Source organism: Squalius cephalus (assembly GCF_949319135.1).
Source record: "Squalius cephalus genome assembly, chromosome: 9".
Lineage (NCBI taxonomy): Eukaryota > Metazoa > Chordata > Actinopteri > Cypriniformes > Leuciscidae > Squalius > Squalius cephalus.
This window is the reverse complement of record NC_137130.1, coordinates 34,183,977-34,202,490: the sequence shown is the minus strand read 5'-3', so window position 1 is coordinate 34,202,490 and position 18,514 is coordinate 34,183,977. Positions and strand designations below refer to the sequence as shown.

At 39.7% G+C, this 18,514-nt stretch overlaps 1 protein-coding gene across 1 annotated transcript in view; it reads right to left on the bottom strand.

Moving 5' to 3' along the window:
- The window catches only part of myo3b (myosin IIIB), a 136,727-nt gene that overhangs the window by 58,645 nt on the left and 59,568 nt on the right, over positions 1-18,514 (bottom strand). The window contains exons 21-25 of the mRNA XM_079880261.1: positions 18,305-18,467; positions 17,098-17,178; positions 11,111-11,162; positions 3,604-3,655; positions 2,319-2,424 (exon numbers count right to left, since the gene is read on the bottom strand). Of these exons, the coding sequence (XP_079736387.1) occupies positions 2,319-2,424; positions 3,604-3,655; positions 11,111-11,162; positions 17,098-17,178; positions 18,305-18,467 (454 nt within the window). The remainder of the gene's footprint in view (positions 1-2,318; positions 2,425-3,603; positions 3,656-11,110; positions 11,163-17,097; positions 17,179-18,304; positions 18,468-18,514) is intronic.

Sequence of the window (18,514 nt, the reverse complement as noted above, 5' to 3'; positions counted from 1 at the left end):
TCACTGGATTGATATACTTCACATCTAATTTGAATGTTTTGTCAGTCTTCGAAACAACATGATGCATGGCATCCTTAAGGGGGCTGATTCGTGGTGGCATTTCAAACTGAGAGAAAAAAAATTGTAATAAATAATAGTGTGAAAATGGGGAGACATGCAGAATTAAACTAGCATGTTCAATAAGTAGATAAGAATGTTATTGTAATGTAACACTGCATTACAATGATATCGTATGTATCAATGTAAGACAAGAAATCAGAACTCAAGGATATCACATTTATTGACTAACTTACTAGCCTTGAGGGCATAAACTCAACATTTTCACTTAGGCTCTAATCTCTCACAAAACCAACATCTATATAATCCCAGGTAGCCTTGACAATTAACTACTTATTTGGCTCTTAACCTAACTACTCTTTTGAACGATCTCGCCATACAAACCCCAGTTTATTTTAAGTTACTGTCATAATTAAAACAAAGTTTATTCATTTAAAGCTACTTACCATTTCAGTGTTTTTATTTTTGCCTAACGTTACTTAATTGCTCTGTTAACGATATCAATACTAAAAGTCAAACACAAGTGTGATATTCCTCCCCCTCACCCTGTCCTGACAAGTAATAAAACATAACATTACCTTTAATTTAAAGTAGAAAATAATCTACTGTCCAGCACGCGAACTAGACAGAAACAGACTTAATAACCCAATTCCTTCATTAGCAATCAATCAGACTAAACACCTGACGACACTTTTCAGTTGAAATGAAGTACTTAACATTACATTGTATGATTTTGTGATCGCTTATTGGAAAAACACAAAAACACGTCAGGCCACACTTAGCCTCAACAATTAGCACTAACTAGCTAGCAGCTAACGTTAGCCCGCTGCCTAATCTAATTAACCTAACTGGTTTCATACATATGTGCTTAACGTACCTTGAGCTTCACTTTTATCCTCTGCAGAAGTTTAGATCCTTAGTTGGCATCTCCAGTAAATAATCTTCTTCTTTGTCTTCCGTGTACAGTATCAATTTAATACTTATATTTTCAAGTTGTTGTTGAATTCCTTCCTTATGAGGACCCGGAAGTGGGCGGTACTCAACCATAATTGGAAAATGTGTGTGTGGAGAAGTGAGTGCATTACCAGCCAAAAATGTTTGGGGGCGCAGCTGAGCACACACTTCACACACTCACACTACCTCATAATCGTGTGTTATGGGCCAATGCTGAAACTCCGCCCAGCACCTTCAGAATAGTTCCTCTATTCAATTCAATGGGTCATCCTTATGGGGACCTGATTTTTGGTCCCCACAACGCAAGAGGTCCCCATTACGTGACTGTGTAAACAGATTCTTGTCCCCACAACGTGATAAATACCAACTCACACACACACACACACACACACACACACACACACACACACACACACACACACCTCCCAGGCAGCTCTCATTAATGAAATTCACAGCCCAGGGCGAAATACAAAGCAAACATATGTTCAGCAAATATGTGTGTTTTGGTCTCTGTGTCACTGTAACTGGGAGTGTTTAATAGAGTCACTGGTGTGTGTGAGTCTTTGATGTGATTGGTGTGTTTTGTTACCAAAAAAAATAAAAAAATCTTTACAAAGACACACACCTCTCAGCAGAACATTTGTGCTCCTCATTCAGGTCAAGCTTCAAAAAGCACCACAAATAGTCCATTTGACTCGTGATCTATATAACAGATTTGTGTGATGAACTGAAATTTAAGCCGTTATTCACTAAAAATCTTCTTTGCTGTAGCTCTCAGATCTCTTTCATCCACACCGAAAAAGAAGTATGTTCAATTAAATGTGCACTTGTCGTGTACTTCTTAAAAGTATATTAACTTAAGTCCTGCTCTAGTGTTTCCAAAAAGCACTCTAAAGTTCAGCTAATTGTGTTTAATACAAATTTAAACTATAAAACATTTTCATTTAATTGCAAATAACATCAAGCAACCAAGTCAGAAAATATATAAGTATATTACTTGAGTACTCTTGTTAAAAGAATGCTAGAGTGTACTTTTTCACAAGGGATTCTCCTCAGTACTCAAACTTTGATTTCTTTGATTGGTCATGCTTTCATTTTATGAAAAAAAAGGAGGTTTTTCAACATTTCTTTCTTTTTGGAAGGAATAAAGTCAGTCTGGAACAACATGAGGGTGAATAAATGTGGAATAATTTGTATATCTGTGTTTTTTTGGTCAGTGTAAATGTGCGCTTGTGTGCCTGCAGTTGGGACTATGAGAATGTTGCAGACACACACATGTGAATGTGTGTGTGTGTGTGTGGACTCACCTTGCTTGCTCAGTGCCGATCGCCCCTGCAGCCCGTCTCTCTCTCTGCTGTCACTCAGTTTGTCTGTCTTCAGCACAGACGCGTCACTGGAGCTGACAGACACAACCTGAAAAGAAAACGCACACACAAACACACACCCACGTCAACAGAAAACACATCAAGAAACAAAGCGCACAAATACAAACAAGCGCATCATAATGAATAAAACAGCAGCAGTCTTTTGTGTGAATGAATTGAAGTGATTTAATAAGAGCAGGCTGGTTTTGAGCATCCATTAACACACAATGTTTTTGCAACAGTAAGTGCTAATGCACTGGTACCCGAGTGCTCTCTCTCTCTCTCTCTCTCTCTCTCTCTCTCTCTTGTCACGCTCATTGTAATGCAGGAAATAACGGAGGCCGTCCTCGCAGACTTCCACACACATTTAATTTTATCTTTGAATAAAAGAGCTATAGGAAAGAATTAATCTGCTTAACATTTCTAAGTACACCCTCCAAAGGAGCGGGCTGTTTTAATCTTACATATGCTCAGCAGAGTTACTGGCAAAAACTGTACGTTTTCTTCATCTCATCCTTTCAACATCAAATGGCGAGCAGCAAAAATTGGATCAGACTTCAAAGCTCGGCGATGTGCTCCAAGTCACAGAGTGGCTCTACTATTTCACATATTGAATTCGAGTAGGATATCAAAGTCCTAGCAAAGAACCTCAGGTCTTTACTGGAAAAAAGGGGCTCCAACATCTGTAGAGAGAGCAGCGAAAAGACAAATCACCTCAGGGAGAAGTCAGCGTTTACTCTCTACCACGCTTTTCCAGCCTTTTGATTCACTCCTTCTCTCTCTACCTCCCTGGGTTCCTCTCTCTCTCAGTGGAGAATGAATTCTCTATGAGGGAACTGTCTCTTTTGTCTCAAGGACCGCGCTGTTTGATCTGAGGGTTGCTCTGTGTAATATTCAGTGCAGTGAGGTGACAGTAGAGTTCAGATTAACATGAGCCGTATCAGACGTGCAATTAAAGGAATAGTTCACTCAAAAATGTGATTTCAAACCAGTATATTTTGAGGATGGTCATGCTGCACTATTCCACACAATAAAAGAGTAAACCGGTGACCGAGGGCAAAAGGACAAGAAGCACCATAGAAGCAGGGGGAACCTTTATGGTGCTTTTTTGAGTAGCAACATGGCAGTTCTGCAAAACGTCTCTTTTTATGTTCCAAGGAAGAAACAAAATTATACATGAGAGTGAGTAAACACTATTCCTTTAAATTCTGGAATGATCATATCTGACCTTTTCATCTGAGATGAGACTGGTGGAAGATCTTCTTTCAGGTGTGGATTGTCTGAGGACAAAAATAATCACAAAACAATCAGAATTACTGTATTCCTCATTCATTTATATAATCCTGAGAATTTTTTGGGTTAAATACAAGATGATTCTTATCAGATTACAGCATTTATTTCTACAGCACTTTTATTGTGAGTGTTCTGTGTTTCTACATTGTCTGCTGGATTACATCTCCTTCAAACCATTGCAAACCTCTGTTCTGCAATCACTGTGTGGCACTGAGAGGAAGTCCAATGAAGTCTAGTCTCATTCTATGAGCAGCGAACCAGAAGAATTCGAACCAGAAGAATTCCTTGCATTACGCTGTATATGTCATTGTATTCTTATTCTGGTCCTGGTTGTTATTCCACTAAATGATTGTTTATTTTGCAAGTTGTATATTTTAATTATAAATTTTGTTGTTCATAACCAGTGTTGGGGGCAACTCATTACAAGTAACTCGAGTTACGTAATCAGATTACTTTTTTCAAGTAACTAGTAAAGTAACGCATTACTTTTAAATTTACAGCAAAATATCTGAGTTACTGTTTCAAATAAGTAACGCAAGTTACTTTGTTTTCCCATTTATTGACAGACAGCTCTCCTGTCCTCATGTTGAGAGAAATTTGGGAGTAAGTGCAGAGGCGTTGTGTGTGAACATGATGGTTATTGTAGTTCTAGACTATGTGAGCATGTATTTACTCATCTCACTTGCACAAAAAAGATTCAGTATTCCTCAAAATGAATAAAAACAGTGAAATGCAAAATCAGAATACTACGCAAACCTGCAATAAATAAATATGTTAAATAAAAAAAATATTTTTATGCATTTAATCTCACTTTATTGACCAATGTACTTGCTGCTGATCTTCGATGATTCAGCAAAAATGTCTTTAGATTTTTTTGTTTTTATTCGTGAAGTTTATTCTTTGCCCTCTACTGTACATGTGTGAATCTGCATTTCCTTCAGCCTTATTATTTAAATTTTGGTGTGAAAGGGCCGATACATGTGCCCAAAATAGAACTTTTTTTGTTATAAAAAAACAAACCCAGCCAGGGTAAGAAAAAGTAACGCAAATGTAACGTTACACATTACTTAAAAAAAAAGAAAAAAAAAAGTAATTAAGTAATTAGTTACTTTTTCAGGGAGAAACACAATGTTGTAATGCATTACTTTTCAAAGTAACTTTCCCCAACACTGCTCATAACAATGCTGTGTATAGCAGTTTCTGTGTTTCTTATGAGGAAAAAAACCCTTAAAGTCCCCCTGTGGTGAAAATCAAGTTTTTAATGTTGTTTATATGTCTATGTGATGTTTTTAATATGCTTTAAGACAAACCATGTACTAAGTCATTCAAGTCAACACCATTGCTGGGTATTTTCTTCTTAAAACTGCAGTGAAACAAAGACAGAGTTTTAAAAACACGGTTTGAAATCGCTGGTGTTTCTGACGTCACAAACTACCTTGTAACCAATCAGATCAACGTGTGATCGTCAACCAGTGGATCTCTGAGCTGAGTGAGTGAGTGGAGACGGGGCTCATTTGCATATTCATAGAACCGCATATACTAAATGAGGCAAGGGTGTAGAGTTACATTCAAGCAAGAAATTTGTCATTTTTGTGATCAAAGATGAGTTTTAAGGGATACAATTATTGACTACAGGGGGACTTTTCAGAAGAGATAACAACAATGCCTCAATGTGCTCAGATTCGCCAAGACATTCTGCAAAAGTCAATGTAAACTCAGTTATTTTGAATGAACCAAAATGAAAAACTTAAAGTTCCCTATCTGTCAGTCACTTTGACGAGGTGTCTTGATTGTTACGCCATACTAGTCCACCCAGACTTGGTTTTCGGAGCTCATGCTCCTTGCGACAGCCCTTCCCTGGCTCTCACCTTGAGCAAGTACCTTCTTTCTCAGGGACGGGGCACAATCTGGCACCCATGCCCATACCTCTGAAACCTCCATGTCTGGCCCCTGGATGAGACGCAGAAGACTAGAGTGATAGACACCATCACTCAGGCTAAAACCCCCCTTTACGAGGCGGGCCTAAAGAGTCTTCTCGCTAACTGGTGTGCTTCCCGAGGGAAAGACCCACAGAGATGTGCAGTCGGGTCAGTGCTTTTCTTCCTGCAGGAGAGGTTGGAGGACCAACTGTGTCTCCTTCCACCTTGCAAGGGTATGTGGCTGCCATAGAGGCACATCATGATGCAGTGGATGGTTAATCTTTAGGGAAGCACAACCTGAGGCATGACTCAGCCTTGTTGTAGCTGTGTCCAGTATGTGCCCTGCATGTTTACTTGAACCACACACAGAGCTTCAGAAGCTCGGAGCAACCCTTTGTCTGTTTTGGGGAACAGCAGAAGGGGAAGGTTGTCTCAAAACAGAGGATGGCCCAGTGGATTGTGGATACAATTGTCTTGGCATACCAGGCCCAAAAAGCATGCCGTATCCCTTAGGATTGTGTGCACACTTCACAAGAAATATTGCATCCTCCTGGGCTCTAGCAAACGGCACCTCTCTAACAGACATCTGTAGAGCAGCAGGCTGGGCAACACCCAATACCTTCCAGAGATTTTATAATCTCCAGGTTGAGACAGTTTTGTCCCATTTGCTATTGGGTACGAACAGGTGGGTTACGGACAACAGGTCAGGTGTACCGCATAGGGTTGGGCGATGTCCCCTAAATTGGCAGTTGACGATGTTTACAGTTAAACATCGCGATGGACGATGATATCGTCGGGGGGGGGGGGGGGGGTGCACATTGTAGCTACTTACATCTACTGTGTTTACGCCACGGGAATACTCGGCTTGGCATTTTGAAATATTTCTATGTTTATTTGGCCGTTCAGGCGCGCAACCGAAGACAAAGGCTACTTGACCATGTTGCGCTCGGAGCGCGCGCGCACCATCCTGTCAGTAGAATTCAGTTCTCTTTCGCGACTTATCGTGCTTTTAATATTTCTTTTCAATAGCACATCCTGCTCTTTTCTTTCTCATTCATGTTTTGTTATGAACTTTACATAATCGTCAACTGAAATCTGTGCGGATTATCAACAATACGATACATTTATGACATAAAGGTCTCTGCGGCAAAAGTGAAAGTACCAGCGGCCAACGGGTGAAATGTTTCTCTTTGCACAGCAAAGCACCCGTTTCAATAAAAGGATATATTAAAGTTTATAAAGCCTACTTTTACATTTTCATTGCTGTTTTAAAATGAATTTCGCCATCACCTTAAACAAGCTGTTCTGCTTGAATCCCAGTGCAGGAGCTGTAACTGTTAGGTTACCACAGAAACGTAAGCGTTTGGTTGATTACTGTGGTGACTCGTGACACTCGCGAACAGCACTGAACACACACGTCTTCATTTTTTTTATCGTTTGTTGGTAAAGGGTGAGAGACCTTGCGAGCCACACGAGCCATAGGTTCCCAACCACTGGTGTACACACGAAAACGAACTGCCGTGAGACTGGGCTGGTCTGACAGGGTGGGGGGCGTGGCATCACGATGGTGGCTCTCCATCGTGATGTCGGTCAGCCATCACGATGGACGATGATATCGTCCATCGGCACAACCCTAGTACCGCATGCACACAGCACCTTCCCCTCCCCGAGGTGATAATGTGCGCTTTTTTGTCCATGTGAGTTGACATGGAACCTTCGAACCCTGGACGTGAGTTTTCCCTCAGCACTTTGACAGTTGAATTCGGTGAACTAATGGTCAGGCCCAGTACTTGTGATATATGCCCCTTTCAGGTAAGCCTGTATACTTTCCACGATACAGTTTCCCTAACGGTAAACCCATTTCTTCCCTATAGGCCGAGCTCTGTCTGTGCAGCCAATCGCTGCGTTTGTAGTAGTTCCTCCTTTTTCAGGTAGGACCTACCGCAGGGACCTCTTTCCATGTGTGGTAGGCTACTTCCCAGTTGGTAAGTCCATGTGATGTATTCTCCATGTATTAACCTCCCTTAGGGCAGGATGTGGTCTCTGTGGTGTTCTTCCTCCTATCCAGGAGAAAGAGCGCTTCTCCAGTGCTAATTCTGGTCTGCACAGCTGTGAGAGAAAAGGTCAAAAAGATTGGCTGAAGCGACCTATTCCCATGGAAAGTACTGTCCTCTCTGTCCCTGTGTGGTCCAAAGGACTACACGGCTTACATGGGCCGTTAGGTTGGTTACGATGTTGATGTTGCATCACCAAAACCTTGTAACACAGTTCAGCTGTTGAGGTACCCCCCCCCCCCCCAATCATTCGTTCATCGTTTTTTTAATTTTTATATTGAAAGTAGTAAAAGTTTTATTTTTCCAAAAAAAACCAAACCAACAAGAATTTGGCTTGACTTTTCATGTAGGGGTTGAAAATGAATAAACAGCTTGAATATTCAATCTGTCCATGTGGACTGGAATGAAACACCTCTCTCAATTGATTGGTCAACCAAAGATTAAACCGTGACGTCATCAGTTGTTCCTCAGTTCTGTGCAAAAGATACGGATTCCTAAAGTGTTTATTGCAACTATATTTCATCTCTTTCTCATCAAACAACCAGACTAACGAATGGCTTGACACAAACTGTACTGCGCCAGGCAGGGCCGGTGTTCTGATGACGCGTGTCTATAAGTGAACTAGGCAGCCGCTAGGGCGGCAAGAAAGAGAGAGATTTGGAATTATTGCACTTAAAACAAGAAGTTATCACCCCATTAGTTATTCTAAATCTAAATGAACTTTCCTTAATTATAGTAATGCCACTCCCGTCCGCCTGCACCCACCACACCCGAAGCGACAAAAGACAATAGAACCCATTATAACCAGTGATGTTGTCTACACTGGATGCGGCACGACATGACAAATCCCCAACAGTAAACTGATGCCTCGTTCTACTTGTGACGTATTCCAAGCACTTGCGATACTTCTCATTGGAAGCACAAATGGATTTGCAACGGTAACTTTGTCGCGTCCAGTGTAGACACTGTGTTTGAGCGGCAAAACACCCTGAAGCACATCCAAAAATATCAGCAAAACGAATAAAACTATCCGGACATAAAAACAAAAGATTACAACTTTTACTGCTTTTAACTGGATTTTATTAGGTCCAATGTTGTTTGTACCCCAACGTTCTTCAACATATCTATTGTTTTCTGCAGATATAATTCAGGCTTGAAGTTAAATGAGGAGTAAGTTAAAACAAAATGTCCCATTTCGTCTACTTTCTGAGATAATTCCTCTGAGAAAAGACCCAGAAGTAAACTTCACATATGTCTCCACTAGGGTTTCAAAGGAGATCTTAATAATGTGCTGAAATTTGCCAAAATAAAATAAAAAAGCCTGTAATCAAAAGTAAGAAATCTCAAAATGACCTGAAACATTCTAAGACCAATTAACCCAGTTAATTGAATTGAAAAAATAAGCAAATTATTTGTGTATATTTGTTCTCTCTAAGGACTTTTAGGACATAACACCTGATATAAAGTTGATGCTCAAATAAAACGTACAGATAACTCTCATGTCCAACAGCGATCAGTGCATTAACATCACCAAATTTGTTGATGAATGCAGTTGCAGTTGTTCCAGACATATGACCCAAAGATGAATTGATGATGAATTGGAAAAGAAAAATCCCTTGTGTGAATAGTTTCATAACTTCATAAATAGATGATCTTCTGAGTACATGTGAAAACATCAATGACATCATCATCATGTTTCTCCGAGGCACCATCTGTGACATAACTATTTATTGCAATAACTCTGATGTGCATTGGAACATGTATGATTTAACTGCACAGACACACACACACACACACACACTGACGTCAGCTGGTGCTCAAACGGCGTGATAACATTCCTGTCAGCTAATGAGCATGTAGGTAAGTTTATGAACTTTACAAGGGAAAATTGGGCCAGTTGATGTCAAAATAAATCTATAACGTTCCTCTCCAGCTCTGATGAAACAGAATAGCAAAGTGTGAGGTTTGAAGTTTCACCACTGAGACTTCTGATATAAACAAGCATTGAGAATCCCCTCTGATAGGCCAACTGGCTGGAGGATACACACACACACACACACACACACACACACACACACACACACACACACACACACACACACACACACACACATATACACACCCACCCAAAACACTGGGAGGGTGGATGAAAACTTTGGATTTTAAAAAAAAAACAAGTTATTACGATATGATTGTCAGCTATCTTTGTGCTACACAAGTCTGAAAAAATTATAAAAATCTGTGTGCTGTACATAGGGCACAACTCAGAGATCCCAATTTTAACAGAGATCAAGGTAAAAAGCGTCTTTGACAAAAATAATAATAATAATAATAATAATAATAATAATAATATTATCAAAGCTATGGAGAGGTTAGTGCACTTGCTTTGACACTTGAGCTGTTGTGCTCATGTGGGCAATACAATGTTGAGTGCAGTTTGTGTCATGTCTGAAAAAACAAAACCGCACAAACCACAACACACCCACACACACACAAAACAATAACTGTGGTGCTTATATGGGCAATGCACGGTAGAGTGCAGTTTATGTCTTGTAAAAAATAAAATAAAAATTTAAACCAAAAACACAATAAAAAACAGCCCAAACCATAACAGAAAAAAGTGCACAGTTGCATGGTTGAGTCCAATTTATGGAAGCTTGTTTCCAGACAAGAATAAAATATTTTAAAAGATAATTGTGATTTTTAATCTCACAATTGCGAGTTTATTTCTGACTTTATTTCTCAGAATTGTGTGATATAAAGTCAGAATTGCTAGATATAAACTCGCAATTGCAGGATATAAACACAGTTGCGAGAAATAAACTTTTCTCACAATTGCGAGTATATATCTCGCAATTCTGACTTTACACCTCGCAATTGCAACTTTATATCAAGCAATTCTGAGATAAAAAGTCAGTATTGCGAGATGCAAACTCGCAAAAGTCAGAATTGTGAGATAAAAAGTCACAATTACCTTTTTAATTTCAAAAACAAGCTTCCATACCATTTTGTGTCATGTGTCACAAACCACAACAACACAGAAAAAAAAAATAATAATAAAAAAAAATAATAATAATTAAATCCGTGTTTTTTGTGCATGTTATTTTTTATTTTTGGCAAATCAAATCCAAAATTAATAAAAAAAAAAAAAAAAACTTTCTAATTAATTGTTATAATGAGATGATGACTATTGATAGTTTGACAGAATTCTGTTGTACATGTACTTGCATTCAATAACACTGATCATCAGTTTATTTTCAACACCGCAACATTCTATGAGAAACTGTGTGTGTGTGTGTGTATGTGTGTGTATTGTCCTCTCACTAGTTGGAATGTGAATGAATACAATGCTTCCATCTATGGGAACCTACTGTATAGAGCAAACAGATCCCTAAACACAAAAACATGCAAAAAATATACTATGATAACATACAAAGGAAACAAATACAATGAACACACCCTCACTTACCCTGTTTGTCGACTCTGTTTGTAGTCTTTCCTGACTCTGTAGCCTCTGTATGCTGTAACATATAATTGCCAAACAATGAATAAAATAACATAATATCAGAAACCAATTTTCTAGTATTATTGTTTATACAGTAGGGGAAAATCATAAGTCTGATCACTTAGAAAAATAACAGCACACATATTTAAGGAATCTGTAATGCAAATGGTGTAAGCAAGATAAATACATAGAGTTGGTTTGTTCAAATCACTACTAAGTTTGAGCAATAATGTTTGAAAACCCCATTAATTAAAACATTTTTTTTTTCCTAAATTAGTATGACTAATAGCGTATATTGCTTGGTTGTATCAAATGTAATGTAACAGTTTATTACTTGTATTCAAGCAGCTTTGATTTTGTTTCTGTTACATACATTCAGATTAATTGATTCCTTTGATCAGACACTAAGTGAATGTTTAGGATAAAAAACACAATGAGCTCTGAGTGAGTAATTAGTACTTTATCACACACACACACACACAAATGTGTGTAAATCTCAGAACAGATGAAAGCAGCTGCTCTAAAATGCTAAAGTAGTCATTTATTCCACTTTCAACGAGACGCCCAATTAAAAAACTCACAAAAAGTATGCTTTAATCAGAGCAGAGGGTGCGAACACAACCATGTGAACTCATACTCACACACAGTGTGGGGCTGTACAGTCTGACATGTGTTGATGGGACAACATTGACCTCCATAGTATTTCGTTTTTTCGTACTATGGAAGTCAGTGGGGTCCATCAACTGTTTAGTTACCAACATTCTTCAAAATATCTTCTTTTGTGTTCAACAGATGAAAGAAATTCATACAGGATTAGAACAACTTGAGGGAGAGTAAATGATTTCATTTTTGGGTAAACTATCCCTTTAAGTGTTGTTTTAAACAGCCATAAGATATCATATATAATTATATGACACATTTGCTTTGAATCTTTTATTGTATATCAACAAAACTATATTGCATTGTTTCAGAAGTAAATGAGTTACCAGTTAACTTAAAACTAGCTCACACTGAAATTAGCACTGGCCTCACTGGGAACACTCATATACGAACAACCTCTCCTAACCACTCATATGATGTTGTGAGACACTGTGCAGATTTTAAATAAAAAACGAAAAATGATATAAGACTTATAATACATTAGAACTACTCCATTATAACTTAAGTGGATATAACATGGTGTTCATCATGTTATAAATCTTAAAAGTTATAACCACAAATAGATAAGTATTATATAATGTAGTTGTTACGATTATTTGTGAGATGATACAATATAGTTTTATTTTAATTTTTTTATATATAAGCTATTATGTATGGAAGCTTGTTCCCGCCACTGAATAAAACAATTTAAAAGATAACTGCGACTTTTTATCTCGCAATTCTGACTTTTTTTCCCCTCAGAATTGCAAGTTTATATCACAATTCTTGACTTTAAAACTCGTAATTAACTTTTTTATTTTTTATTCAGTGGCGGAAACAAGCTTTAATTATTATGCATACATTATAATGGCTTAAAATACCCTTATAATGCATTATAAACACAGGCTTCATAGAATGGCAATAATTTATAAAGCCTTTATATATAATGCATTAGTATTTTAATGCATTAATTATGTCTTGTAATGTATGGTCTCATCAATAACCACAGTTGTAATACATTATAATACTTATCTATTCATTGAACACACCCTTAGAAAGTATAATGCATAGAACACGACACATAACCAATTTGTTTCAATCCAGCAAGACAGTCCAAAGACACTATAAAATAAAGTGTTATCAAAAAAAAAAAAAAAAAAAAAAATTTGTATGGCTGAATCAACTTAAATTTATACCAACAAAACTCTATTTTATGGGTTAAAAAATAAATAAATAATATAGCTCTTTAAGGTAACAAATACAGTTTTTTTCCCATAGTGTATGGATATCGTATGTATATAGAAAACGTTCCCCCACTGAAAGCCTTTTTTTCATTCTGCATACTGTGCTCAGCATATTCTCTGCATATGGATCTCGAACGTTTTTGAAAGACGAGTGTTTATTTTAGAAATGCTAATGTGGCCCACCTCAAAGTGGATACACACACCTCTACACAGCTCTGAACATGTGCCGTACACCGAGCCACCTGCACCAGTGGACATACTGTGAGCACAGAGCGGGCGAGCGAGAGAGAGAGAGAGAGAGAGAGACGTCTGCCAAAAAGGGGAACTGAAGTACTCCAGAAGAGGAGAGGAGAACAATAGCATCACTCCTCCCTCTCCTTCCTCCCCCTGGACCCCTGCCTCAGAAGACGAGAGAGAGTGGCGATAGAAACGCACCCCGAGAAGGTTAATACGCCCGCTTTGATCTCCGTCAGGCCACACCGAGGAAGAATTCATTTACATTTCAGATGAAAAGGGTGACAGTATAAAAAGCCATCTTGTTTCTGGTATGTGAGAGTCTGTAATGGGCCGGGAATGTGAGAGAGGAAGTGGCAGGGAACCCCCAACACCCCCCATCTCTCTCTCTCTCTCTCTCTCTCTCTCACACACACACACACACACACACACACACACACACACACACACACACACACACACTGGGAAACAGATGAAAGCGAAGATAAAATGCAGCTTTCTACTGAAACATGGGGACCCAATGCTGTGACCCAAACTTTCAAAAGAGACGCTGGCTCCACACATTATTAATTTAGCAGCTCTGTTTCATGGGATTGTTTGTTGAGATCAAAAAAGGTACTTTGTGAAAATGCTGAAAATTATGATTGGAGGTTGAGTTGGAAAGATCTGGAAAGACAGAAAGAAGGAGCTGTCTAAGCTCTTGTCTCATTCACTAAACTTATTTACATGTTTACTACTGCTACTCTTATTTTTTTCCAAACACGCAAATTAACTTTTAGATTTTTTAAAATGTTTTTGAAAGACTAGAAATATTGTGGAAAAACTGCTACAATTTATTTGTATTTAGTGTCACATGATCTTTCATTAAATCATTTTAATATGTTGATTTTTTGCTCAAAACACATTTATTATTATTATTACTACTGTTAAAAACAGTTGTGCTGCTTAATCTTTTTTTCATGATTATTTGATGAATAGACAGTTTAAAGCAACAGTACTTTTGCCACATTATAAATGTTTTTACTGTCACTTATTATTAATGCATCCTTGCTTGTATACAAAAGGATAAAAAAATCTAAATGGCCCCAAAGGGGTCATTTCATACTTTTTGTATAATTTTAAATACATGTTTAATAATATTAAATACTAGTTTAGTTTAAGTCAAAATCAATCACTACTTAGTTTGGTACAGTATGACCATTTTACACCCTCTCTATATAATTAAACTGGTCATGCTTTTGTTGCTGTGCTATTATGAACTAACAAAGAGAGCTCCACTGTGTTTGTTACATGTATGATCTGTGTTTCCCCCCTTCATTGTGTTTTTGGTTCAGTCCTGTTTCCTAGTGTTCAATGATTGTTCTAATTAGTCATGTCTATCACCTGTGCATTGTCAATCACTTCATTAGTTATCTTGTTAGTCCCTGTGTATTTATAGCTTGTGTTCTCCTTCAGTCTTTGTCCGTTATTGTCAATGTAAGCGTGAGTGTTTGGTGTTTCCCCTGAGAGTTTGGTTATTAAATGTTATTTCTACGTATTCCTCGTCTCCATGAGCTCTGTCCTACACGTAACGTGACAGAATAACGGACCCTCAAAGTGAGTAAAAGAATGGACTTACCGGCTGTCCAACTGCTCTGCTTGGAGCAGGAGAAGCTTTCCCTCGAGTCTCACACCTGTGCATTCCTCGACCTGGCGTGCCTTACCTCCTTCCCTGACAGATCGCTGAGTGTCTATTTCCTTACAAGCCTCAACGCGGAGACAAAGGCACGCCTGCCCGGTGTGGGACCTTGGGGAAATTTCGCCGAGTATGTGGAGTGGGTGTTGGTGAATTGCGGCTCGGTATACACCATCGGCCCCGCTGAGGATGACATCACCACCAGCCCCACTCCATCACCGCCAGAGACCAGCCATCCACCACCAGCGAGTGACGCGACGGAGAAGTTGCACGAGACCGCGATAGACAAGCCCGTACCGAGGATAAGGAAGGAGAGTGTCAGTGCCACAGAGCCCGGACCACAAACGGAGTCTGACCAGGTGCGTGAGCCCCCTGTCTCTCCAACGCCCCCTGTATCTCCAGAGTTCCCAGTATCTCCAGCACCCACTGTCTCTCCAGAAAGCCCACCCAGCCTGCCTCTCCCGCCTCCTCAATCAGCCAGTTCCTCAGCTCTGCCTCTGCTGCTGTCCTTCAACCCCCATATGTGTAGCTCCCATATGTGTTGAAGACCTGCCCAGTGTCTTCAGGCCATCAGCCCCACCTAGCCTGGAGGACCCCCTGTCTCCGCCTCCAGCCTCTGTGCCCCCTGCTCCACCTCAGTCTGTCGACACTTCGGCTCCACCTTGGCTCCTCCCTCCCTCTGCTCCACCAGAAATCATCGGCCATCCGGCTTCTCCGGGCTCCCTTGTCCTTCCAGCTCCGCCTTGGTCAGCCGTCGGCCTGCCTACACCTACGGCTCCTTCTGGCTCCGCCCTCCCCTGGCTCCGCCTCAGTCCCACCGGCTCAGCCTCTGCCCTCAGTATTTCAGGCTCCACCTTGGATGCTCGTCACTGCGGCTTCTTTTCGGTTTCCAGGACCATCGGCTGCACGTGTGCTCATCGACTCATCAGCTCCATCAGGGTCTCCATCTATGGCTGCTTCTCCGTTGATCGTCCCTAGGGTGTCGTCTGCCACAAGGTCGACTCCACCATGGCTCCTCCCGCCTTCGACTCCGCTCTGGGGCCTTGTCCTGGCTGGTCTCTGGCATTTCATCTGGCTCCTCCTGCTCCTTGCTCCCCACCGGCTTCTCCCACCATCCACTCCTCCATGGACTGTTTTTGTGCCCTGGACTTTTTGTTATTTGTTAGCCCCACGCCCTCCTACAGAATCGTAGGAGGGCTCCCTCGCCCTCGTCTCCATGAGCTTTGTCCAACATGTAACGTGACAGTGTTCACAGTAATAACTTTTAAACCGTCTCATCCATTAATAATAGCCTCTTTGTAAAGCTGCATTAACTTGACAGATTCAGAAATGATTCAGCTGTGTTGAAAGATCACCCTGTATTACTGATATCTGACAAATATACAGATATATACACTGATCAGCCACAATATTAAAACCACCTGCCTAATATCGTATAGGTCCCCCTCGTGCAGCTAAAACAACAAGACCTCTGAACGTGTCCTGTGGTATCTGGCACCAAGACATTAGATCCTTTAATTCCTGCAAATTGCAAGTTGTGGCCTCCATGGATTGGATTTGTTGGTCCAGCACATCCCATAGATGATGAATGAACCTTGGGAGCCCATGACCCTGACGCTGGTTCACCGGTTGTCCTTCCTTGCACCACTTTTGGTAGGTACTAACCACTGCACACCGGGAACAACCGACAAATCCTGCTGTTTTGGAGAGTTTTGGACAAATCCTTGCCCTTTCTTACTGCTTCCAACATGTGAATTTTAAGAAATGACTGTTCGCTTGCTGTCTAATATATCCCACCCTTGACAGGAGCCACTGTAACACTTCACAAGTCAGTGGTTTTAATGTGTGGATGATAAGTATAGATATATAAGGGTCTCCAAATAGGACTATTTTAATGACTAAAGAATGCAATTTTATTTATTTATTTTATAGTGTTATTCTAGTTTGATTTTCATCATTTCTATTTTACTTTATTTAGCATTTTTTCATTGTGTGCAGCTAATATGCAAATAGGTTTACAAATGAGTGTTACTTTTCATTCCAATAAATCAGACTACCCTGAAACTGAGAGAAAAAAAAAGTATAGAGTAGAAATTCTCCAGGAAATATTTCCACAACTTTGTGACACGAATTGTATTGGGTTGAACAGAGGTGTGTACCTGACTGGATCTGCACAGCAGCCTGTTCGCGCTCTTTCTTCATCAGCTTCAGATTCTGACGGGCCATGTGACCCCTCCAAGCTGAACAGAGACAGAAGGAAAGAGATGACGGGAATAAAACACAGAAAATTAGTTATTGGTAAACAATTTCTAGCAGCCACAGCAATGTAATACAAATCAGAGATTTTTTTCTGTTGACCTAGTTCAACAAGTAGTTCGGATATTTACTTCCCTGGATAAGGAGTCATATACAGTATATGAAAAAGTAATTTTTAGTAACATTGTAGTATATTTATAATGATGTTTTTGATCCATTGAACATTCATTTATCATGATATGATATACACTAACATCAAAAGTTTGACAATTTTTAAAGAAATTAATACTTTAAATAAGCATTAAAGGGAACTTATTATGCCCCTTTTCACAAGATGTAATATAAGTCTCTGCTGTCAAATTTGTCAAATTTGGCCCTATTTGGGTGTGAGCAAAAACACGCCGTTTTTGTGTGTCCCTTTAAATGCAAATTAGCTGCCGCTCCTGCCCCCTTTCCAGGAGAAGGCGGAGCCTTTACAGCTTGTGCTTCGGATACTCCGGCAGCAACAAAACTGGAGAATCTCACACAGCCAAAATGTCAGAAATGTCAAAAAGGGAACCATTTCCCGAATTCTGAACCTCTGTCCCACCTGTACCCTGTTACCCTCATCAGCCACCAAATTCAAGAACCTGTACTTACAATTGTACCTTGAAAAATCTTGTATCTTTCTAGTGCATTACTGAATGTTGTTTCCACTGCTGTTTTTTGTGCATGACCTTGCTTCTCCTGTGTTTACCCCTTTATTTGCCTTTTGTTTGGACTTTGTATGCCTGGTTGGACTGTCTTGCTGGATTGAACCCTTACATATCTTACGACCCTGTCCTTGTATTTGCCCAATAAATCCTCTGCACATGAACCCCGCTGTGCATCCCGAGTCTTCTGTGATACAATCATAAATGACTTCTTTGAAAAACATACAAATATTGTACCGACCCCTAACTTTTGAAAGGTAGTGTATGTAATTCAAAGCAGGTTATTAAATTATAAATGCAACTTTTATTGCAATTATATTGTCCTTGAAAATGCAACCAATGTTTTCTTACTGCTGAGCCCTGTACATACATCTGTCATCAGAAGTGTTATTTTGTAATGAGTTTGATTTATAAGAACCTGACTGAATGATAATTGCCCCGTGGTTTCGTTTCTGTCTTTCTCTGCGGTACCGCCGAGCCCCCAGCCAGCCCTTGGTGTAGGCCTGAATCAACACCACTCGAGCGATCACTTCCCGCAACATCAGATTGAGCTGCTCCACGTGATAGTACTTCAGAAACACCTGCAAACACACATACACACATCTATTCAGATGCAGGGAAGCATACT